The sequence below is a fragment of the Tetrao urogallus genome (assembly GCF_951394365.1).
Source record: "Tetrao urogallus genome assembly, chromosome: 2".
NCBI classification, from domain to species: Eukaryota; Metazoa; Chordata; class Aves; order Galliformes; family Phasianidae; genus Tetrao; species Tetrao urogallus.
Genome location: NC_136814.1, coordinates 11,884,014 through 11,910,769, shown reverse-complemented (window position 1 = coordinate 11,910,769; position 26,756 = coordinate 11,884,014). Strand labels below are relative to the sequence as shown.

The 26,756-nt window shown below is 36.3% G+C and overlaps 1 protein-coding gene across 4 annotated transcripts in view; it reads right to left on the bottom strand.

The window, feature by feature from the left end:
• CDC42BPA (CDC42 binding protein kinase alpha) overlaps positions 1–26,756 on the bottom strand; it is a gene marked incomplete at both ends in the record, with an annotated part of 150,362 nt that overhangs the window by 49,510 nt on the left and 74,096 nt on the right. For all 4 annotated transcript variants that reach the window (XM_079550162.1, XM_079550159.1, XM_079550160.1 and 1 more), the window contains 11 exons: positions 201–306; positions 4,643–4,890; positions 9,179–9,289; positions 9,536–9,778; positions 11,346–11,479; positions 16,759–16,881; positions 17,531–17,697; positions 18,728–18,807; positions 20,820–21,068; positions 21,660–21,860; positions 22,619–22,712. In XM_079550162.1, the coding sequence (XP_079406288.1) occupies positions 201–306; positions 4,643–4,890; positions 9,179–9,289; positions 9,536–9,778; positions 11,346–11,479; positions 16,759–16,881; positions 17,531–17,697; positions 18,728–18,807; positions 20,820–21,068; positions 21,660–21,860; positions 22,619–22,712 (1,756 nt within the window). The remainder of the gene's footprint in view (positions 1–200; positions 307–4,642; positions 4,891–9,178; positions 9,290–9,535; positions 9,779–11,345; positions 11,480–16,758; positions 16,882–17,530; positions 17,698–18,727; positions 18,808–20,819; positions 21,069–21,659; positions 21,861–22,618; positions 22,713–26,756) is intronic.

Genomic DNA, 26,756 nt, shown 5'->3' with positions numbered 1-26,756 from the left:
CACCTTCATATATACATATATATATATGAATGCAACCTCAAATTCAGATGCCTGTAGATATTCTCTACTCAAATATTAACGATAACTTTTGTTGTGTAATATTATCTTCTAGTAAGAGTTTTGTTAACCACTTTACATAACCAAATCTGTACCCAGCCTACACTAACTGTAAACTCAGCCCTCAGCTACTCAGCACTTACCTTATCAAGTTCATTTGAAAGTTTCTTATTTTCCTCTGTTAGCAGAATCTTTTCCCGTTCATATTTCTGCTTGAACTCTGTTTCAAATTCCTCTCTTTCACTTTGGCTAAGAAATAAAATGCATTAGATTTAGAAAATTTCCTTTCAAAAATGTATCACAGTCTTTACTCAAACATATGACTGATATAGATAGTAACTGAAAGGAAAGTACTACACTGGTAAAACCCCAGTCTACCAAGACTAAAGATAAAATGGTGTTAAAATACCATTTTAGTACTGTCATCTATTAATCATCAATTAACTTCCCTTCAAAACAATATTAAAAGAAGTCTCCCAAGCCATTGTTTATCAATCCACTTGTACACATTTTATTCTTTAATGAATCCCTCAAACACCGAGCAGCTAAAATTCTGCAGATTGAAGTCTGTCAATATTCTGAGACATTCCAGACAGCTTCTCTTAAAGTCCACAGAAACGCTATTTTAATTTTCACGTTTCCATAGTTCCAGGTTTCATACAGAATGACAGGTGAAAACCACAATGTACGTAACCAGAATGAACAGATGCTGTGTAATGAACTCGAGAACCTGAAATTACATTCATGTTTTGACAAAAGCCATTGCCGTTTCCTCAAAGAGCTGTACTGCAGTGCTGCAGACCTCCAACTCCCGTCAGAAATGGAACTTCTATTCTGACACTCACTACAACAGAAAGTTTCACAAGATGGCACTGTAGCATTTTGTATTCACTGTGATGGGTAACTGGTACAAAGTTCATGTAGATTAATGGAACTTCGCTATGAATGCCAAAGGTACAGAAAATACCCATCAGTAAACATCACTGTCTGGCTTTAAAAGGTTTAAAAACGTGCAGTTCTTCAAAAAAAATAAAATCCAGGTGCAATTCTGTCTTGAACACTGCAACTGCTTTTCTGGATACCAACCAGAATTTTATGTTGCATAATTGAGAAGTAATAACCTCACCACTGTTTCTGAAATGTGTAACTAGGACAAATGTACCAAACTGCAAGAACACCCTTAAAAAGAGAAGCTCCAGTGGTTACAGTGAACCCAGTTGAGAGTAACACTGGTTTGAATTTCCTATCCCTAATTTGAAATTCATTTAGTGCTTCAACTTCTCTTTGAAATCCAGAACAGCATGTTAGATTCATGGTGAAATCCTATGTTGCTAGGCATCCTTTGAAATGTAACACTACCTCCTAGCAAAGTAACATACTATCGTTACTGTTTAAACGCCAAGTATGAAATTCACCACCACTCCTTTTCTGTATCAACAGATTCCCTGTATACGATGAGCCTTCCAGGGAAGAGGCAGGAAAAGATTAAAGCATTGGCTGTCAGGGGAATTAATAACAGGTTTTGCTTCTGTTTGCAAAGCAGAGATTCAAAGCTAATTTATCAGAGTGTAGACCAAGCTTAACATTAATTTCTTTAATTCCTTTTACTTAGCTTTTACATATCAATGTTTTTGTGGGGATTTATTTATTTATAGCATTCATGTTCTGTGTTTCTTGTTATTTTAAGGCTTTAAGGCTCAAAGTGGTCAAAAAGGTGGTGAATTATGGATAGTAACCCAACATGCTTGTAATTCTCTGTATTCACATTCTTCATTAAACTGCTAATTGTCACCAACCTAGTAAGCCAAATTGCTACAGTATGGTACACAAAGAAAACATGAATATAATCTATTACACCCAAATACCAATTCAGCAAAGCCACAGTACTATGACAAACTCCACAGGCGTATCTTGGACAGCCAAGAAGATCAAAATACATTTGCTTTGAAGCCTAGAATCCTCCTCTCCCATCAAGCTTCTTCTCTCATCTAAAATTTAGCTGTGTATTCACTTCAGAAGTTTAAGAAACTATACGCGATCCAGATTTTTTTTGTTGGTTAAAAAAAAAAAAAAAACAACACAACAAAACAAAATTACCACAAACCACATGGAAGCAACATGAAATAGAGCTTTATGATATCACTTTGTCATTTCAGCTCTTAGCTGTGGATGTACAAAGTGGATTAACATTTTATTTTGCTGCTTTGAAAAAACAAGTAAACTAGACCCAAAACTAACACCAGCCCTCAGAGGCTTCTAAATATCATAAATCTAAAAAAGTAAACACTATTTTATAGAACTTTCTTGCTTTATAAATCCATCATTAATAGACGTAAAACTCCACACACAATTTATTCTTCACCCTATTCTTCACCCTCCTTCTGAACTATTTCATAATAACAATTCTAAGAAACTGAATATTGTATTATACATATCACTGACCTGATACCATGCCCCTATGTTTCCAATTTTAGTAGTACACACTTTATCAGACTATTTGCAAAGAGTACAGAGGGGTAGTTTCTCTTCCTTGAACACTTACACTGTTGGGATAACAGGGAATAAATCCTAAATTTAAAGGAAATAAACAAATTTTAAAAAAAAACACCCTGTTTTAAAAAATGAAATGGAAACAAAAAGCATGCAAGTTTTAAAAAAGTTCCCAAAGCAGATTCTGACTGAGACCTAACTGACCCTTGCTTAGAATAACATACAGAATTAACTCTTTAGCTTATTATAGTTATTTACTGTAGTAAATAACTCTTTACTATATAAAGCAATGAAACTCTATCCTTCAAACATACACTAAAGTTTATTTTTAGACTACCAAATACACTTCAATGCTGAGCCCACTCCACGCCTACTGTTTAAACAGTTCTACTTATTTCACCATGAAGACTTCAGGTGCTTCCTTTCAACACTTGCACTGAACAACATCTCTATAATTCTGTATTGGCAGACACAAAAAGCTTTGTACTCCTGATTACAAAAGCTAAACAACACAAGCAAGGAGAAACAAAAAAAATAACGCTCTCATGAGAAAAACTACCAAATACTATGAACTGAACAGCAATTCTTTCATTCTTAATACTTAGACTTTCCTTCTAAATCCCAGAATTACTACAGATGTCAATCTGCAGCATACATTGAACAGTGAATTTCTGCATTTCTGTAGAGACCCAGTGAAATTCTGTTTATCAGTTTAACAAAACCCAGTCGAAGGTCAAGTCTTCATTAATCCCTCCTGCTGTGTTTGGACACCTGACTTGATAAGATGCTCAAGCCCTTTCCACTAAGGCTAAATGCTGGATTCCGATGTGTAATACATTTCTGTTCAATCTTTACAACTTTTTCTTACGTCAACATTTGAAATACAGAAATACATGACTACATCAAGCCTTCAATTCAGATTTTGATGCAGCTCATTTTCTATTTAGAGAGAAGCTGTAAGACAAAAAGCTAGCATGAAGGAGATCGGCATCATTAGGCCATCTGTCAGTAGATGAACATCTAGTTCTAGGCTTTGCAGCTGTGCATTAGAATAGCTCTCACAGAGCTCCACAGTTTTTGTATTGGTTGGCATTTGAAGGTTTCATCTCTAAGAACAGTTTAGGCTGCAGAAAGAAGTATTAATGATTCAATATTCCCTCCTTTAGAGGCACTAATGAGCTGACATCATTAAAAGAGTATCATATTATCCCTTTTATTGATTACAAGACAACAAAGCCTCTTCTGTATTTATAAGCCATAGGTCAGCAAGACCATTAAGTTGTGATACAATGAAAACACACTACTAATGGCATGCTTCACCTCTCAACATCTAATGAAGCAGCAAACTGCTGCAATAATATGTTCAGCTTACAAATTTGCACAGGCTTTTTGAAAAATGCTTTTATTTTATTTACTGCTTATATTCAAGGACTGCTACAGCTTAGGCTTTCAGTAGGAATCTCTCCTTCATGCTTTTTCTAATATCACAGCAGCAAAAAAGAACACCTACTTCAGTGTCTATAAAGTACTCCGATTTTTATGAATGGAAATGACGAACACATTCAAGTTACGACTATTAGCATTTTGAACACTACACTATCCAACAGAAAATCTCACTTCTACTGATGAATGCCTCAAGAAACACTGTCAAGGCTAGTTATAAGCTCCACTGCATGGGAGAGAAAAAAAGCACTTCTCTGACAAATTACCATGCCAGAAGAGATAAAGCAGCTTATGCCTACAGTAGCCTGATGACTGATGTTAACACTGGATACAACTCAGCATGGATTAGCCCTAGTCCGCATTAAGTTCCTGTGCAGGAAGAAATGTAAGCAATAGTTGATCTTTTTAACACATTTCTTTTGCATCAAAGGATGAAAATACCAAACAAAAAAAAGTAAACAAATATTTTAAACTGCAAGATAAATATCTGGGGTCATTATATCCTAAGCTGCAATTCTGAAACTCATGTTACGTACCTTGGAACCATTAGAACATCAATTAGCTCAGCCAAAACCATACTGTGTCAGGAAATACAACAGGAGCCTTAGAAAGATATTCTCAGCTTTTTTATTTTATGCCATAAAATACTCACTTCTCTCTTCTGGTTTTCTCTAACTTGTCTTTCAAAATCATGATCTCCTTCTTAAGTGCAAGCTGCTGGCTCTCTGCATCCCGTAGTTCCTTCTTCAGACTTTTTATTTCATTAGCATGCATTATTTCACGTTTAGATAGTTCCTCTTCATAGAAAACACTTTTCTTTTCCAAGTCTGCCTTTAATTTAGTGATCTCTTGCTGGTGTTCTATACTGCTTACCCCAGGAGAGCGACCAACCTGTTTTTGCTAAAACAAGAAGCTCCAAGTTAGCACTCAAGAATGCTGAAAACAATGCTTAGCAGCAACTCAATACTCTTAAGTCTGTGTTTAGAAAATATCCCATTACAGACTTCACATAAAAGCATGTATCTATTTTTATCTTTCTGAAAATTTGTTCATCATAAATCTGAACTGTACTTTTATCATTTTGTGATTTAAATGCAATAATAGTTTTCAAAACATGGAAATCATCACTTTAAACACCACATAACACACTGTGACTCCCCTTACACGCAGTCAGAAAGTGACAGCAGCACTGAAAGACACTTATGATCCCACTCATCCAGTTCACAGCAACAAAACCAAGAGGCTTTCAGGAATGCAGAAAAAGGACAACGATGTATAGTCAATATATTTCAAAGCATAGATAATTTGTGGAAAAACTATACAAAGGCAGGCAGAGACTAAAGGCTAAATTCTAGCTACAAAAACACTATATGGATTGCATCAGTCAGGAAAACCTGATCTATTTTACTTAAACTAACCATTTACATCACTGCAGGTTAACAGGAAATACAAGCTACAAACAATAAGAGTACTTCACTTTTCACAGCTGCAAAGCTCTCTTGGTGAGATCTGGCATTTCAGTAGTCTTCACATATTGCTTAAGGACACATATACATTTGTATCAACCACGCACCCAAAATCCTGCAGTAACAGGACAAACTGAGGTTGCGGTGTTATACATGCATTGAAATCCAAGTATGGAAATGTAGATGCATTTATATTTCATGTAAATACATGTATAACTTTGTTCAGATTTTTTTCTCCTTATAGGTACGGAATACGGAAGGAAACATAGTCTAAATAAATAAAGCAAATTAATAAAAAGACTGCTTCAAAAAATGGCAGATAACTAAAAAACCTTCTTCCTTAGGATAACTGTCTCACACTTGCAGGAGGTTCTAGAATATTTTGTAACTCCATTCTTGTTATAAGTAAACATAATTTTCCTTAGTTTATCTTGATGATGCATGAACAGATTTCAAGAGCTAAATGTCACTGAAGAAATCCAGATTATCTGAATTATTATTGTGATGAAATCTGTGAGAAAATGGCCTTGCTCTGAGTGTCAACCTAACGCTGTAAAAACCTCTAACTGTATGAGCCAGATACATGCTGCTACCTCATTTTTTCTCTAACTCATCAAAATGACCATCTGTTTCGATCAAAGAACAAAATCCTGCAGTTCTGATGCAGAACGGTTAATCAGAGAAAAAAGATGCCATACTAAATGGAGATGGTTCAGAGAGGAAAGGGAAGGAATTTTCTTTCATGCCCCTGTAGTCAACTACTGAACTTGCTTTTTACTGCCCAAAACACTTAATTGCCTACACGTATGTAACAGTGCCGCATGCAAAACATCTGTTTGCAACATCATGGTCTTAATGGTTTTTCACATTTTATTTCAAAAGATCCTATTGGGTGCAAAACTAAAAAGTGAGCAGCCAGGGAGCCGTGCAGGAGCTGTGGGCATGAGGCTGTGGCAGCTGGGGCTACTGGGCCTTGCTGGCGGCTGCTGAGGCCTGCTTTTCAGTAGTGCCCAACTGCAAAGCAAGGGACAACGGGCACAAGCTGGAACACAGCAAGTTCCATACAGACGTGAGGAAAAACTTTGTTACTTTTAGGGTAACAGAGCACTGGAACAGCTGCAAAGAGAGGCTGGGGAGTCCCTTTCACTGGGAATATTCAAGACCCACTAGGACACCTTCCTGTGTGATTTGCTGTAGGTTGCTGCTTTAGCGAGGGGTTGGACTCGGTGACAACCAGAGGTCCCTTCCAACCCCTGCAATTCTGTGATAAAACAGATGCTGCAGCAGAAGAGAGAGCTGGGTGGTATTGTATAATAGCAAACAGAATTAGAGTAACAGAAGAAACAAAAAATATGTTTTGAATTGATGTAAGCACAAATTCCAAATAGATGTTTTCATACATGCCTGTTCCAAGTAGCCAAATAGTGCAACTGAGACATAATGCATAATTTGGCACGTAGATAGATGCCATAACTCAGTGCAGGAATTCTTCCCTCTCTCTTCCTCTCTCACAGGCACACACAAACAATAAAGACACCACACAGCAGCTCTTTCACTGGACATGTGTGTAGCTGACTAAGAGTAAACTGGCTACAGCGCTGTAAATAAAACTATATGGCTTGACATGTACATCATGTACTACGAATGAAGTGCAACGGAACAGACATCAAGTTTTGTACTTGTACAATAAAGAATAATAATCATTAAATATTGCAATACTATATCAGATGGAATGGAAAAACTTACTAATTGAGCAATCTAATGTTAAATAAACATACTAGTAAAAATCTTGGAAGATTTTTGGCTTGGCTTTAATGTGATAAGCCTCTGGTATTATACATTGCTCCAAAACTCATATCCTGCATTCTGCAGAAGGTAATGATAATTTACTATGCTAGGAATATGAAGAAACTTAGGACTGTGATGTTTATAACAGCAGTTTCATGTTAGAAATATTTGCCAAATGCAGCATATTAAGAAAGATTTTTTTTTTTTAGATTTAACAATTTATATAAATTGTCACTTATAGATTACTACTTTATTCCTCTCAATTTAATAATTTGCTACTGCTTGGGTAAGAATGAAATCATTTCATTTTCAGTATGTAATTTAAAACTTTAACATACAGAATGTAGTCTAAATTTGCTTCAAATGAACTTACAAATTTAATAAATAATTTTAAAAAGTAGCCATACAAATTAGCACCAGAATCACCTAGTGATTCTGAATCAGCCTTGACAAACATGCTTATTTTGAAATTCTAGCCTATGAACATACTTAAAATATCTAATAACAGAAAGAAAGTAAATGTGTTGGTTAGTATTTCCCGCATTAAAGAACTTAAGCTTCTATCTGTGCAATCCAAACTTCACCTGTGTCACTAAATCTACACCTGATTTGGGTCTCTGAAGTGCCAAAGCCAGCAGCAAAGCACTGGGATTTGGGCAGAATTTTGTCTAAGTATAAATCCAAAGGTGGGAAAATAAGTTTACCAAAGTAAATAGGAGGGATAAGTTCTTCTAGCAAATCTATGCAGTGCCACAGATATACCAATAAACATGCCCATCAACAGCAGAAGAGCAGAGAGACATCTGTAGGTATTTTTGTATTATATTTGTAGATGCATTTGTGCATTTGCAGGTATTATTATATTGCCATACCTGATTAAAATCAAGCTACAACTTCCCTTTCCTATTCTGATAAACTTGCCTTGTTGCTGTAAATCAGCTTACCAACTTTTCTCAGTAGATCTCCCATAAATTCCCCTCATGTCTGAGAGAGATATACAAACTCTTTCCTAACGGTGAAGATTAATGAAAGCAGAACAAATATATCTTAATTTTCAGACAACAATCTGAATTGACAGCATCAGGAGCTCTAAAAATATGAATTTCATGATGAATGGATTTCCTTATTTTCGTTCAGGGAAGGAAGGCAAAATAAAAGAATGCGTGATCAAAACAAAGACTTCTGTGCAGTGACTTAATGTTGATGAATGTTCCACGGAATTCTAATAATGAAATTATTATTCATGTGATTTAAGACCAGAATAGACCTAACTTAATATTTTGCACAAAAAATACAGAATTATCCCAGGAACAGCATTTTGCTGTAAATGAACAACAGTCCCAGTGCAGAAACAAAAAAAAACAACCGTGCCCTTCAATTTTTGAGAAAGTCTAATTTCTTTAGAGCATTGTATATAATGCTAAAGCACAGAATAAAATAACAGTTAACATTCTTGGCTTATTTAAATTTCTGTTCCTAAAAAAAATGTATGCATGTGTGAGCAATCTAAATACACTGAAACTTCTCCTTTACAGCTACATCTGTTGATCTCCATTTTGGAGAAACCTACCTTTCTTCTCATTTAGAACACAGTACATGAAACACCTGTAAAGAAACCTGCAGAGGCTTTAAGTTTATCTTTAAATACTCAGCCATTCTACACTTAAAAAAGCCTTTACACTAAGTAATAACTGAAGCAATCTGGTAAAAAAATTATTGAGAAATTCTTCAGTGAGCAATGAATGGTCTGAAAACTGCAATAGGTAAATGTTGATTCTTCTGGACAATAACACAATTCACGTTTGTACCAGTATTCAGCACCAACTGAAGTGTCAAACCGATAGTATCTTTTTCTCTTACAGCTGAAAGCAATCAAACAGATCAGTGCTTGCTGCCTGCTAAGTTTACAGGTGTTAATATTAGAACAGACTAACCTTTAGCCCTTCTACTTCGCTTTCCAACTGCTTGGAGTACTGCTCGCTCCGCTCTCGCAATTTCCTGTCTTTGGATGCCTCAGCAGCCGCAGCTTCAGCTTGGACTTCCAGCTACAAAAATACATGCATTTATTAATGGGCAGGGTTCTCTCCATTTTTTCAAAACCCATTTATGATTTTCAGGAAGAGAGACACAATTTCAACACTAACCTGGACACTTCAAATTCTTATGAAACAAAAATGGTATCGTTAAAAATAAGAAAAATTTAAAAGATTTACAAACAACATTAAAAAAATGTTTCATCAGAAAACCTTACACATAACTACTAGTTCATAAATTCTAAACTTACTACTTACTTCTTTCTTAAGTCTCTCTGTTCTGCGTAACTCTTGCCTTAAACTTTCTACTTTTTGCATCACCACTTCCATTTCTTCTTCCTTATCTCGGAGCTGGCGGGCAAGCTTTTGTTTTTGAGAGTGCAAGTCTGTCAGCCGCTCGTTCATCTCTGAGAACTCCTGCATTGCCAATTTCCGCTGGCTGTGTGCATCTTTCAGCTCTTTGGCTTGAGATTTTAATCTGTCACTAGACTCTGCCAGTTCCTACAGTTTAAAAAAAGAATTAAGTAATAAACCTAGAAAGCTGCAAGGCTAATTCTCTGGATGTGCATCTCAAACTTCTCCAAAGTAATGAGAAACTAGATACTCATTTATGTTGATAAATGCATCCACAATACAGGCTACGTGCTCCTATAAATCAGATTTTATTACGGAAGTCAGTTAAACTGCATAAACTTATGTGAAGTCTGAATTTGCTCCATTACTATAGGTTCAATACAAGCACTCACACAAAAATATAAAAAAGCCCTGCTGTCTTAAAAAACTTCATCTGCCCAGTTTTTCCATGAACTACTTAAAAATCAACAAAAAGTACTCAACTGATAAATAATGACAATTAACAAGTTTTTTGCATTAGTTGAATGGAAAACTCTTGTATGTGAGGACTTCTGCTTTTGAAGCTTCTGAGAACTGATGCACGTGGCAATTACGATTTTCACATACTATACCATAATATAAAATAGTACAGAATGTTTCAGATAATACAAAACAATGTGTTCAACAATAGTAAATGATAATTACCCTTTCACAAGAACCTACATAGAGAACACTGCTACTCCTATGGTGTAAATCTTTCACAAAACGTTCTTAGATCTGTGCTACTACACTATCAATGAAGGACCACAGCAGTTTATATGGTTTAATGGTGTTCAGCCAAAACAGAGATGAACAAAAAAAGCAAGGAAAAGTGAGTCTGAGAATGAAAAGCAGGAGGAAGAAAGAATATTTGGCACCTATACAAATTTAACAGTTTTCTAAGCTTGTTAAAAGACGTCCTAATCACTATAAATTGCTTCAGAATGGTCTTTTTTAGACTACCTCACAGCACTTAAGATTTTAAGAACTTTATGAGTTAAAAGAAAGAATGAGAAATACAGATGGCAGGTCAACACTGAACATGGACTCTAAAATACTGGGCTAATACAAATCATGATGACAAAAAGCCTAACGTATTTTGCATCTGATTATGTTTGCAATGTGATTCAATCATGAACACAAAGCAGGCATGAAATAGAGTACACACTAAATTAAAAATGAGGAATTGGTGATAGAGGAAAAAAAAAAGTCAGTATTTGTTACAGTAGTTATTGCAAATCACTTTTCAAATCTTTATGTTTGGGAATTTTTTCACATATCCCTTCTTGGAATGCTTCCATGCCACATCCCTAACAGCAAATTCTCAGCATTTTTTCCTGCTGCACTCTCACTCATACTTCAAATTAAATTATTTGTCTGGAATCGCTCTTCTCCATCTTTTAACCACTATAATTATCACCTTAGTCTAATACTACAAAACTTTCTTTGCAGCCATTCCAAATTTGCATCATTGTGTAGTTTATTACCTGGAATTAGTCACCCAGGACCACCCAACAATCATACACAAAATGCTTTAAACAGTGTCCTTGCCTTATAACAAGTCAGAAAGCAAAGTAGGTCACATTACACATTTATCGTCTACTCATTAATTTTATATCTTAAAGTTATTTTAATCAAAATTAAAGCATAAAAATAGTCCTTTGGTTTTAGAATAGTCACTGACTAAGCACTTTACCTTATTAAGATCTTCCCTCTCTTGCTTCAGCGTTCTAACCTGTTTCTCAAAAGCCTTTATTTGTCTGGAAGCATCATCCAACTCCCGCCTTGCAGTGCTGGCCTCTTCTAGTTGCTGTTCTAGATGACCAGAATCTAGAAAAAGCAGCATATTTTAAATATGTTAAAGAGAAAGTCATCCCACAATAGCACTGCCTAGGTGTTTTAAAACTCCCTTCAGTATTTATTCTTGTCCCAACCACAGACTAAAGCAATTCTTATCTGATTTCAGAACAGGGAGCAAGTTGTTTCAACTACTCTAGTTGTTTTTAGCAGAACAGAAGCTCACAGATTACTGTAACGCAACACAAAAAATGACAACCTGTCATTTTACATTGTAACAATCAAACACACACAACTCTATTAAATATACACTTCCACATGACTTCAGAATTTGATCTGTGTGCACTGTGATGTTATATATAACACTCATTTTCTTACACCGTATCTTAACTACAAGCAGTCTCTTTCCTCCACACAAACTCCTAAAGAAGGAACCAGCAAAAAATATCAGATCAGATCACTCAAGAGCTGGCAAAGGTTCTCCTGTTGATAGACTTAAAATTAACTTCAGAAGATTTTACTTATTTTTAGCATGAAAACCACTTGTATTTATATGATATGCTTCATTACTACTATAAATGTGTCATGGTTCTATGTTTTTTTGTTTTTGTTTTTTGTTTTAGGGTTTCAGTATTCCACATCAAAACATCATGTAGTGTACGGGGCATTAAAGTGTCACTGCCCCAATCCCAGGTACCTATCCCTGTACATTACAGCAGTCACGGGATTTGGCCCTTCCGGGTGGGGGGGGGGGGGGGGGAGGGGGGCACTCTCTTGCTGCCCTGCAGTGGGTGCTGGAGGGTGCTTTCCTAGCCGTTGCAAGCTTTTCAGGTTTGAATCGGTCCCGGGAACTCTCTCTCTCTCTCTCTTATCTTGTCTGATTTATTAATCTCAATTTCAATTAAATTGTATATATTGCGTTATCTTGTATTCCAATATTATAGTAAAATAAGTTTTCCTCCATAGATTGTTGCCGCTGCTCTTTTCCTCCCTTCCTTCCTTCCCATTTTTGTGGGACTGGGGTGGGGGGGGAGGGCAGAGGCCTGTCGCCCCTGTCACGGACATAGATTGATATGGTCAACTCCGTGACAAAATGCAAGAAAAGTACTATAGCCAGTTTCTTCCTGTCAATTGTATTACAAAAATGCAATACTAAGGCAGAGATGAGTAACATCAAATACTTTCAAATGTTCTCAAATAAAAAGTTGAAATGCGTAAAATATCAGAGAAAACTAAAAATTCTAATTAGTGTTTTCTTCCTAGGATTTCACTCAAAAACAGATATTGAAAGCAAGATATATGGTGAAAGTGGGTTAATTCTCAGTTCTACGAAATCTGCAGACATTTTGCCTTCGATTTCAGTTGTAGTGGGAGTTCACACTACACATTTATCCACAGACCAGTAACTCAGCCATACTCTTAATACAAGCTTTTTACTACATTTTCACAAATGTACCCCTAAGAGATTGGCTCTTAGAGAAGTCAAATAGAAAAATACTTTTTTAACAGTTGCAATTCCTGAAACAAAAGAACTTTAAAAGGAAAAGAACACCATTATCTTGTCCTCATACAATTATTCGTTATTGCTTTAATTCATTGACTTTTATTAATGAAAAAGAGTGCATTTAAATAAGAGATGTAGCTTAGAGCTATAAATTATTAACTGCCTCCCTTATGTAGGTTTCTCTGAAGTCACCAGCAAAAAGAAAGTTTATATACGGCCCTGCTGAGCCAAGATAAATCTCTCTTCTGTGCATGACCTACTTTGTTCCATAGCTCTACTTTCTTCCTCTATTGCTGCCCTTTATATGTCTGGCAATGTTAAAGATTCCTCAGTTTTCTCCTATGTAACTTGCTGAACAAAAAAATACAACTTTGACCTCAAAAAGTGAAAGCATATGACTAGTGTCATTCCACAGAAAACCATAGAGACAAAAAAATGCTGTATTTTTCTACGGTTCCTTGTTACAGTCTTGAATTTGACACACTTTCACATTATTTTTATTACCTTTTCAAATGGATGCTTACACCTACAATTCAAAATAAGGCAGTAAAAAAGATTAAAGCTGGTTGTAGCTTATGAATACTACACAGCAATTTTCTGTTTAACCACTCTAGTTTTTGGTAACATTTTAGGTAATGTAAGCAAACGCCCTGTAGGAAGTTACTGCATTGCACTTAAGTGCTCAAGAGATAAGCCCAAACTATAAAGTTCAGCTCTGCACCTCAAATCTACCTTCTTAAAGTTCAACAGATCCAGGCTTGGAAGGCCATCCAGAAAGTCTGAAACTGGCTTCACTGAACTTGGAATCCAGACAGGATCATCATCTGGTTTGTGTCTGCCTTCTGTAGTTAGTTTTAATCAGTTTTAATATCTATCTCATAATCAGTTTTATTATCTATCTCATAAAAACAACATCAAAACAACCAACAACCAACCAACCAACCAACCAACCACAAATCCGTCAGATCAAGTAAAACATTCTCTTTTTCCATTTTTATCAGATTACCTTGTATTAGTAAAAACTCAAGGCACAGATGCACTGTTAAATATATTGTCTGCACCAGTAAAGGCATTCAAGCCCATACTGGAAAAGTTACAAAGTGACTGGATCAATTACATGACTCTGCATGCTGTTTATTTGATCACATTTTTCACTTCCAACCCCAAAATCAAAGACATGGGTGTTTTGTAGGGCCAAATGTGGTATGAAAGAGAAAACACTCAGTGGACACTTACGGGGAAATCTTCTCAATATTAACTGCCTTTACCAGATATTGACTTCTTTTATATGTAGAAATGGTTGTCAGTTGTGTTCAAAAATGTTTCACACCTTGTCTTTGTTTTTCATCACTTGGAAGAATGAACTGATATCTGAACTGCAGCTCAGCAAGTCAAAAGCAAAATATAATTGAAAGCTGACAGTGCCACTTTTCTAAGGAGCTGGTCTTCTGCAAAAGCTGTTCTAACAAATGTTGCTATTCTGTGATTCTAAGGAACCAAAAACAGAGAATTGATTCAGAATAGAGATTTCCAATGATGCTATGCCCTTCATCATTACAGCAGCAACTACAGGGACTGGAAAGAAGTTTCACAATAATTTCTGTCCTGACACAGCATCTATATAGGTAAAATCCTCCCTGAGCTACTTAAGCAATGTTCACATTCAAAAGTAATACTTAAGGCACAATGAAAAACTGTCAGAGAACATGCCAGAGAAGCTGTCCAAACGCACATCTGCAACACAGTCTCTTTCAGACAACATAATTTTAGCAATATATAATCTATGCACTTCAACTGCAGTTCATAGTGTGCTTCTGCCCCATAACACAGCAGCAGAGTGTAAACACACCGAGTAATATTCAGAAGTTCTCTTTCTATGGGTGTCCCTGCTGGCATTCCTGACACTTTTAGAAAGTTTTTTCACAAGTACAAACCAAATTAACTCTTTCCTTGAGCCTTTCTCATTGGGTTTTCCCTTGCCACAGGTATGGGCATGTAAGTAGAGATCACAGAATCATAGAATAGAATCATAGAATTGCTCAAGTTGGAAAAGGCCTTCATGGAATCATAGAATCACCAAGGTTGGAAAAGACCTAAAAGATCATCCAGTCCAACCGTTCACCTCTTCCCAATAGCTCCCACTAAACCATGTCCCTCAACACAACACCCAGCCTTTCCTTGAACACCCCCAGGGTCGGTGACTCCACCACCTCCCTGGGCAGTCCATTCCAGTGCCTGACCACCCTTTCTGAAAAGTAATACTTCCTAATGTCCAGCCTGAATCTCCTCTGCCATAGCTTGAAACCATTCCCTCTGGTCCCATCACTAATGACATGAGAGAAGAGGCCGACCCCCAGCTCACTACAACCTCCCTTCAGGAAGTTATAGAGAGCAAAAGATCACTGAGTCCAACCACAACTTAACCATACTACCCTAACTAACATTAAGTAACCACCACTTGTGTCTGATTTTTCCCACATAAAATCCAGACATTTTCCTATCTAGGTTGACAAGAGAAATCAGATTCGTCAAAATAACAAAATTATGTATCAGAAAATAAATTCTTAATTTCCAAGAATATGATCAAAATTTCAAAGCAAAATTGAGCAGAAAAGGACATAATGAAAAAAAAAATAAATCAATTGATATTTAAAAAATAAATAAAGATCCATCCATCAGGCTGTCTTGGTTTTGGCTCAAACGAAGTTAATTTTCTTCCCAACATCCAGCATGGTGCTGTGCTTTGGATTTAGAATGAGAATAATGGTGATAACACAGATGTTTTAGTTACTACTGAGCAGCACCTACACTAAGTCAAGGAGTTTTGAGCTGCTTGTGCTGCCCTGCACAGAGGTGCCTACAGGAGCACGCTAAGCTGGAATGGGACAGACCCAGGATAGCTGACCTAAAAGGACCAAAGGAACGTCCCATACCATACAGTCATGCAGACATCTGGGGCAGCTGTCCAGGACGTAGCTGTTGCTGGTGACTGGCTGGACAGGGATCAGCTGATGGTGAGCAACTGATTGTGCATCACTTGCTTACCTTATTCTTGTTAGTGCTCTGTTGTTGATCTTTTTTTTCTTTCTCCTCTTTCTTTCTTTCTTATTAAACTGTCCTTATCTCAACCCAGGAGTTGAGCACTTGTCTATTCAACTTTCTGGCCCATCCCACTGCAGGGGTGGGGACTGAGTGAACAGCTGTGTGGTGTTTAGCTGTCTGCTAGGTTAAACCACAACACAAGCATTTTGCAGACAAACCGCAAAAAAAGTATTAGATTAACATCTTCATTTCTCATGTTTACCTTCATAATCAAGAATCAACACCTTCCTCACCTCCAGGAAACACCTCACCTTTTGCATACAAAGCAAGAAGTACTAAGTTATGATGACTGTGACTTGTAAAAGGACAACAATGACTTTTGATACTGCAAAAATAAACAAGTGCTCCATCTGCTCTTGTATTACATTGTTGAGGGGAAAAAAAACAAGGTAATACAAATGAAAATTCTCAGGTAGTGCCTGATCATCCTTGAAAACTAGCAATACCACACTTTGAATTCAATAGAACTTTACTGCTAATAATAACAGCAGAAGTCACTTAAACTTCCCTTCCCTCTTGTAATAAGAATTACTGAAGTACTGAGTATTAAGCTGAATTTGAAGAAAACACTGTATTAAAAGTGAAGGGTATAATGAGAAGTAAAAATACACCGAGAAACTCTAGAAAAGGAAAACAAGCATTATCTTAGAGAAAAATAAGGTCACAATTCTTGCTTACTGTTACAGGTTTTACATTAATAACTTACCTGTTACCTGTTTCTTCAACTTTTCAATTTCTTCTTTCAAGCTTTTAATTTCTATATCTTTGCTTGCTGCAATTGGGCCATCCACTGTTGAATACTGAAGAGCCTGGACTGTCTGAGTGGACTCTAGAAAAAGAGACAGGAGACAGGAACAGAGGTGGTCAGAAGGATGTTACTGATAAATGAAGATATAGCAAAAAACCCTCGCTACAGCATGTTAGATTTATGCTTTTAAGGCCATATCACAAATGTTAACATCTAACTCACAGACACAAAAGTTTAAATAAAAAATTATGATGAACATTTAAAAAAAAGCCTACAACTGCAAGTAAAATACGGCTTTTATTTTTCCAAATAACAGAGCAACATACACCTAAACTAACTTAAGCATTTCTGTATTAAGACCTTTCCCTGTTCCCAGCAAGACCATGTCTTACTCCTGTAAAAAACTATACATATCTACATATTAGGATTCTACAGTTTAAAATTTTGAATGGCTAAGTGCCAATTTTTCAGCATTTGTCAGGTGGACAAATTAAGTTCTTTCAGACACAATACAGAGACAGCATGTTTTAAGGAATTGCATTTGTGGGATATTTCAGGCATAAAGGCTATCAAATATTTAATTTGTCAACAGAAATAATAAAGAAATGTCTTTTCTGCTACAAGACATTCCAGGAGGTTTTGGCTGTTTCTTTTTTTTCCACAGGATAAACTGCTTCACAGAACTGCAGGCTATTTAGGTCAGAAGAATGACTGAAGCATCTTTTCATACCTTGCAGTTTTCTACTGAGTTCAAGCTTTTCCTGCTCTAGGCGTCTTATTCTCCTCTCGTAAGCTTCTGTTGCTAAACTGTCCTCCAAAGTTCTTTGAATGTTGGCATCAAGATCCATGGAGGGTGGTCCAGCTGTCAGTCTTAGACAGCTGCGGTCTGAAAGCACACTGGGAAAAAAAGTTCAACAGTATTTGATTTTATAACAGGTCATCTTTAAAAAGAAGAACGAACAACAAAACAAAACAAAAAACAGTAAAGTTGTTTAGATTGTAAATAGCATGCCAATTCTTATTCAACGTATTTATACAATAAAATAACACTTGGTTAGTATTATTGTAAATTCATTTTTACCTACCATGACTGATCTCAATGTACTTTCAACTCTGTGATTAAAAATGACTGTCACTGACAGCCCAAGTTAGCCAGATAGCAAAAAGTGACCTTCTAGACAGTTTATAAGATTTCAGAAACAGCTTGTTTTAAAATAATTCATGAAATTCTCCAAACACTTTTAATATAATAACTACAAAAAAAGGTGTGAAATTTTCATGTGAAAACCAGGGCATCTACATATCAAAAATAGGGTGAAACCCTGGCTCTGCATATAATCATGTACACTTGCTACGTATGTAAAAAATCCTTTTGACTCTACTGGTGATCTCACATTACCAGCATCAAGCATATGTGTTTGCAGAAGCATGGCTGGATTTTCAATAGCTGTAATCATTATTTATTTGTTTTCATGAATGTTCATGGAAGAGTAATGGACTTTCTTGTTATTGTTTAATTTAGCAGCAGAGACGAACATAAACGCTACATAAATACCAACTATTGTCTCCATTCAGAGATACAGGAGTGTTAAATGACTCCAAATAAAACAGTTCTTTAATTCTTTTAAGCCAAGTTCCCCTCTGAATCCACACATCTACTGTTATCTTTGTCATACTCTTATGTGGTCAACTTCTTACATTGTCTGAAAAACACCACTCTCAAGAGAACTCCCCTGTGCACAGTTGGTGACCTTTATACTGGTGTAAATTTTACCTGCAGAGAGTTCATTCTTTTTGGACAAACTGCATTTCAGCTTATACTCTGTTAGTCTCCCCAGCAGACCACAATATTTAGTTATTTGTTTGCAGAGAAAGAAACAGGAAATTCTGTAACTATCCTACGGATAATTTCAGAACTCTTACTTACCAGCTACTTGTATATGTGAAACCTACAAATGGTAAATGATGGCCAGAAAACGCAGTGTGTGATGGTGGAGGCATCGTCTCCTAGAAAAATGATAATTGAGAGGGTAATAATCCACTGACTATTAAAAAAAAATGAGTTTAATCATGTGTGAAGTGCCAGCGACAATTTCACATTAACTGGCTTCTCAGTTATCCTTACCTACAGCTCAAATATGAAACACACCACCTAAGTCTATCTATAATAGCATGAAATAAGTAATATATATTATTTCATGCAGGTTAGCACAAAAATGTTTTTCTAATTAAACAGGCTATCACTGGAGAAAAGCAGAATACAACAATTTTTAAAAGGCAATTAACTCCCTCCTTTTTCCAAGACGTTCTTAGCACATAGCACATCTTTTACTCCCTCTTTCACATCTCCCTTCTTCACTTTTCCTTTGTATTTTGTTTTTATTTCTCATAGATTTTAAGTTTCAGAAGCTTCTACATGAAGATTAAATTCAGATTAAAGATTAAAGATTAAATTCATCATTGTAATCTATATGACAAACAGCCTTCAGTTATCACACAGGTATCCACATGGATTACATTGGTTCTGATATCATCTCTAGTGATAATGATGCAGGAATTTGAAAATAATATTTTTTTTGCTGATTTTGGAGTAGATAGTTTAAAAAATACATAATTCCTACCATTTATGTGAATTCAAGTGTGTTACCATACTCACAACATTATAACTGAATCCAAGTCTGTCAAGCCAATGTCAATAAATGTACTAAATGGAACAGTGAAAAGCTAAAAATCAACACAACTCAGGCTGCCTGGACAACACTGTTCTGTCCTCTTGTACACTTTTAACATACAATCATTGTCATGCATATAATTTTTCCATGCAATCACTGTCTCTTTCCTCCAGGTAGAAAAACAACAACCATGGTTTTGCAAAGCTGCCTTTTACCTTCCCTACTGGGCATTCCCCATTTCCTGTATGTCATTCAAACCTTCCAATGAATTAAAAAATAATAATTCTCATGTGCTTTTCTATGATGCTCACATCTGTAGTATACAACAGATGAATACAGTATACAACAGGTGAATATACAATAGTGTACAAGTAGATGAAACTTCCTCAGAAGGTGCATAAGAAAGATGGATGGGAAAACATTGCAAAGTCACACATGAAAAATTTGAGGTGACGAAACACGATATCCTGTCGTTGAAGCAAAAACGTACCATATCCTCTACCATGCAGTGCATAAAGCTATTTCCCTCAGAGGTCCTGAGGTACAAGGTGTCAAAAGAAATGGTAAAAGTGTAACTTTCTCAAAACAAAACAAAGCCCAACCTCATATGCAAATAACAGATTTCTGCATCCTTCAATAAATACAAATGCATCTCCACAGAGAGAACAGAAGGCTTTTCTCAGATGCCAGAATCCCTACCATCTGGCAAAGGTCCTATTTAAAGGCATAGAAACACTAGGACTGTTAACAATCATCAGTTGCAAAATTTTTTAGCAAAGGTAGAACTATTTATTTCTTACTGAGATTACAGTTACTGTATGGTTGTCCTGAAAATAAGGGCTGTTACTCTTTTCCTAAAGTTTCCTAAGCTCAACCTAAGTCAGAAAACAACCTCGAAAAAATTTTAGTCAGTATGAATTGAAATGAAATCTGGCAGAGAGATGGGCAGTTACAAATAGAGTGCTACAATACAATGCATTATGCAAATAAAATACAAGTATCTGCAATGCTCTACTAGAAATAGTATCCCGTAGGTGTGAATATATACATAAAATATATTTGTTATGCAACCTGGACCCAAAAAATTGTCACTGCAAGTAAGATATATACATCAGAAGTAAGGTTATAACAACTTCAAAATTTTTAACTGAAATTATCCCTACAAATACATACTTGGAGCATCAGCTTCCAAATTATGTATGTGCATCTCATACAGGATCTTCAAAGCTGCATTTGATTGCTATTTGTGCAGAACATAACAAACACAAAAAAATAAACTTCCATTTACATGTATTTTTGAAGCATACTGCAAAAACAGATTTGCCGAAACATTAATTCTGTACTTACAGAATTTTTTAAGCAATCATCATCCACGTCAAAATTTGATGTATCTGTGGGGCTGCTGACTTCTGGGATGTAAGGTGCATCACAGTTTCTAATGTTGTCCCAGTCAATCCCAGCAAAAAATGGATGGTTCTTAAAGTCTTCTATCCCATTCTGTCCAAGTCGATGCTCTCTGCTACAAATTAGCCTTCGGATGAGGTCCTTTGCACTTTCAGAGACATCTGTCACTTGAGCAGGAAACTGGAACCTCTCCTTAAAGATTAAAATAACAGAAAATAGTTTATTACCAAGTAGAAGTTGGAAAAGTCACCCCTCCAAATGATAATTATTAAGTAGAAAAATAAATGTGCAAATACTCAAGTTATTAAAAATAAACAGTAAGGTTTCTAGGAAAAAGACTTTCCCCAAAGGATAGAAACTATTCAATTTTTTTTGTATTCCGCTTTTTCTTGTTTATTTGAATTGCTCTTAAACCATTGGATTCTACAGCTGCCTCCAGGTGGAAGAACGTTTAAGATTCTGCAGCATAAGCCAACCAATGTATCCAACAGAAAAAAGCAGCCCAAAAGGAGCGAGGCAACGCAGCCAATTCTCACTCCAGTGAGTGAACTAACAGCCATTTTGCAAAATCCAGATTTTTAATTTTGAACTGCTTTATCCCAAAGCAAATCCATCTGCAAACCATAACCATAAACTCTTTATGTGGAAACATTTTATGCTCTACATTAATGAACATTAACAACATTATTACATTAAAAAAATCGTTTTAAAATATGCCTCCAAGTTACCCTACTGCTTATGAAATTTAGCTTAGAGAGAGACAGAAAGAGAAAATGCACTAACTTTGTGGTTCATTATTTTCCCATAGGTCTCCACCAAGGACTCAGCATAAAAGGGTGTTTCTCCATAAAGCATTTCATACATGCAAACGCCTAGGGACCACCAGTCACACTCAGGCCCATACTTCCCTTTTCCATCTTCCATGGCCTGCAAGATTTCTGGAGAGATGTAGTCTGGCGTCCCAACAGCTACTGAAGATTGAACCTGTAGAAATTACATTTGCAAGACTAAGAACAGCCTCCATCATTACAGACGCTACTGTTCATGGCAACGTGTTTAAATTTAACCTAACGTTTTGGTTATAACAATAACACCCAAACAAAACAAAACAATAAAAAGGCTCTAAATTTATACCAGAATATTAAAGCATTCAAGACACTTCATTTAAAAGCATCCCAAGGATACGTTTTCAAAAAACTCTTATGTATATCTAGTAACAGAGAAAGAACAAAATGCCAATGATTAGGCTCAAGTTATTCATTAATTATATTTTAAGTAACCACATAAATTCAAACTCTTTAACACTCTGGGGCATGAATTTACACCACCAGCATTACCTTCTAGACACTGTGCAAGTTTAAATATGCTACTGAAACATGATGATGATACGAGAACTGTATCTTGCCCTGCTTATACAAAAGATGCCATTTCCAGTAAAAAATTAGAGCTCAGAGCTCAAAGATGTTCATTCATGATGCATCAACAAACACCTACTCGGTACTGATAGCGCAGCATCCCTTTATTTAATGAACTGACTACACACATCTAAAAGGCTTTTAAAATACAGTAACTCCAAACAGCACACAGTCATATCTTGAGCTGAGGCTAGCTGCAAACCAATACCACTATAATTCTATTTGATTTACAACAAAGCACCTTTTCTCTTTATTAACACATATTTTAGAGGCTAGCAAAGGACTGAGCATAAAGCATTTAGGAATATATCACTCTTTCTCATTTACCGTTCCATCTTCCATCAGTTTCAGACAAGAACCAAAATCTGCTAATCGAATATGGCCATTCATATCCATCAAGATGTTGTCTGGTTTAATATCCCTGCAAACAAACAAACAAAAAAACACATTTCAAAATTAACACAAAAATCTACTGCATAATACATAGCTCAATCATTAACACTCAACACTGAAGAACAAAAGAAAGAAAATCAGCAGATGATAGACAATCAAATTACGTAACACAATTTACACCAAGGGTGTTTCATGACAGGACCACTAGATTAAATCAAGTAACGTATGTTAACTGTAGTAAGGTCTGGTGTGGAGTGCCCACACCTCTGGGCAGCAGTGCCTCACTGCCATCTGAGTGAATTTCCTCCTAACATCTAACCTAAATCTCCCCTCTTTTAGTTTAAAGCTCTTATTCCTTGTTGTATCACTAGACTCGCTGATAAAGGAGTCCCTTCCCAGCTTTCCCATTCTGCACTTTGTGATTTATGCTTACTCCATATTAATTAAGCCAGCAGTTTTCTAACAGGCTTTTACTCCAATAAATATTTTCACATATATTTCCATATGCAACAATTCACGTCTCTCATCTGGCACTGAACTTAGATCCTTACTTTACAAGGTAGAGCTGTTGCTACACCTCACTTTTTTTTTTTTTCCCTGTCTCTTCCAAGCAATACTTTTATTATAACTAAAATTTGATTCGGGCACCTGACCGCCCGTGGTTTGCATGCAGTTGGGTGAGGAAGTGTGGCTCAGTTTTGTACTGAAGCTGCAACCCTTCCAGACTTTATGCCCTCCACTGTCCCACTCAACAGAACTGACAGCACGCAGAAGATGCAGAGAAGTGTCAAGCAGAGCTGGAACATGCCAGCATGTCCCAGGTCACAAGCGATGTGCAACCTTGCGGCTCTCTTGATGCAAGCCCAATCTAACTTCAGCTTTAAATACTTTGTAAAAACACGCATCGAGTTCCTTTTAGAAGCTGGACCTAGTTCAAACCAAACAGAAATAGGAGTCACTTTCAGGGCTCCATTTATCCGTGCTCTATCTTTTAGTATATTCCCAAGAGAAATAATAATAGTAATTATTATAATAAAACCAAACTGTCTTCCTCCTATCTCAACTCCCACAGCAGCAAAAAACACAAGAAAAAGCTCACTCTATGGTCTGCACCATGCAAGAACAAGAGTGCAAACACTGGAAGCGCTCAGAAGACAGGTACTTCTTGCACAGCCACATTTGTAAGGCTCAGCAGTAACTTCAACGGAGTAATTTTTACAGCTCTTACAATAGGAGGTATGGGTTTTGAACAACCATTCTGAATTCAGCTGAACTACGTCACTGAAATACAGTTTGAAAGACAAGAATTGCTGGCACCTGCAGACCAGGGAAGGCTATAAGCAAAGGGAGAGTTAGGAAAATTATCAGCCCCAGCAGAGAACAGCAGGAAGGGGAGTAATTACTGCCAGTGTAACTGAAGAGTTAGAAGGAGGTAATTATGGGGGAAACCAATGTCATAAACCCTGTATCTCCACTAAAGCCTGCAGTTGTTAGATGCCATTATAGTTGTTTAATGGAATCTATTCCAAAAATTAATAACTATGCTTTACTCTAAATCTTTAAAGAATTGTTCCTCAAACTTCGTAATACTTCCTGGTTTAATATGGGCTTTTCATTCTTCAGTTTGGCTTGTTTATTCAGATGACTTCATTAAATTCCCTTTAAAATAAGTTTACCTTCTTAAGCCACAATTAAAACTCAAACATTTTACATAGGAACTCTGTTAATATAAACAAAATTCTAAAATGAGACTATAGCAGACATTGGGATTATTGCCATTTATTTTGATTTCTCTGTTAATAAGGGTAGAATTTCACTTGTTCAGTAAGGCCCATGACAAAGTACTCCCTCTGAGACTTGCTAAACCCATAGAACATTCCAGTTACAAAAGAAATAACAGGAATGCATTTTTTTTTCCTGGATTCATTTCTGATACTAAATTGAGAGGTCTTGCATATTGAAATTCCGGATGATCTCCTGAAGCTCTTTCCAACATAAATTATCTGATTATTTTGAGATTTCAAAGTATATCTGTTCCTGACATTCATTGACACCACTCTCTGAATCACTGAATCATTGTTATCCAGTTATTCACAAGACAATAAGCACTTCTCCAAGTCTACAGCACAGGAAGCAAGGATTCCAGAGTAATCTTAAGCTAAATCAGGTTGGACATGAGAAACAACTTCTTTCTTCAGAGGGTGGTCAAGCACCAGCTTCCTAGCAAGGTGGTGGACACCTCATGCCTGTCAGAACCCAAGAGGAAATTGGATAGTGCCCTGAAAAACATGGTTTAGCTTTTGGCTAGCCCTGAGGGGGGTCAGGAGCTTGGAACAATCTTCGAAGGACACTTCCAACTGATCCATTCTATTCTAATTTTGTTTCATGGGCAACCTCACAGATGAAGAACAGGTAAGAGAAAGGAAATTACCCCAAAAATAGAGTGATATTTAATGCAAAAACTGTGACAATTATTAAGAAGCAACTGCGTAATCCAATACTAAAGATTCTGCTAACAGAACAACTCACAGGCCCACACATTTGATTTTATGTGATAAAAACCTTTCTGGCATTGAAGAACTTGCAATCAGTAGGGATCACTCTTCTCAGAAACTGTACAGTACTGATACAGAATGAACTTGATTTGTGTTACTCATTTGCAATTTATTTACCTCTTACTTTCAAAACAAAAATAATCAGGTAGAAATGGAGGAAAAGGTGACTCCTCCTCTGTAAATAATCCAAACAAAAGGCAGACAGATGGGGCAAGAGAGCAGGACGTGTTCTCCTTGGTCTAAACACTTCAGATGCTAATGGACTGTCCTCAGAAACACAGATAAGCTCTTAAAAAAGCACTAGAACTGAAAAGACAATAAAGGTCTACACGAGTTTCTAAATGCAACAATTGCAGAGTCAGCTAAGCCTGAAGAAAGAAGTGGGCCTGTCTGAAACAGGAGGAGTAATTCGACAGCACAGCTCCTAGTTTATCTTAGGACACTGGCTAATAAAGTGGTAATTTGGAGAACATTTTTTTATTTCTAATGTTAACATTAGAAAAATACAGAAATGAATTCACTCTTCTAAAGCGATCACACACATTCCAAGATGTAATCTCAAGGGCGATGCAAAACAAATAGGTTATATTAAATTATTTTCAGATGAACAGCATCTTCTTTCATGCTACCAATTAAAACCAAAGTACAGGAGATGAAAAAAATAGATTCAGGTGTAACTGCTGGCAAAGAAGGACCAGACAGGATATTACTAATTGAGAATATCACAGTAAATTACATGTTCATTATGCAAGAAAATTCTCCTACAGCATAAACCAAAATTAAAAAGCAATATCATTATTATATGGCTATTATTATCCATTCTTTGAGGAGAAATATCACTCTCCACCAAGTTACCTCCTAAAAAAAAAAAAAGCCAAACTAAGATTTTACTGTCAAAATACCTGGACTTCTTATCCAAAATTCCTTCAAAACATAGGGTTATTCTTAGCCAGGACAGGTTTTGCAAGCAGTTTATTTCAATCCCTTCTGTTATTTCAGACAAGCTTTTCTTCCACACTCCTCACACAGAAATGCTACATCCGTGATAAAAAAAAAATAAAAATGAAGACATTTGTTCTTAGCAATATTAAAATGAAAGGAAAAAATATGGTGCCTGTGAAGCATAAGGTATTCAGCAGGTATTAAGGCATTCAGCAACGTAATACCTGCAATGCCTGCTTTAGAATCGCGGAGTGAAACAAGTGGTCACCTTCTATCAAGAATGCTAGTTGGTTGATTCATTTTTTCAGTCACATTACGGCCACTGACATCCAGGAGCTTATTTCTATTTTCCATTACAGTGAGCCAGTTTATATCAAAGTTGCCATATTCTGACAACCAAACTTTATCTACATTCTAGTGAGCAAAACTAGAAATACACTCCATCTGGCAGAGAGACCAGTGTGCACTGAGCCAAATTAGATTCAGACAGTTGGCAGTTATTCTTTAGTAATCCCAATAAGATAGGCTGCACAAGATAACACCCTGAGAATATGGAACACGCTGTACTTCATTAA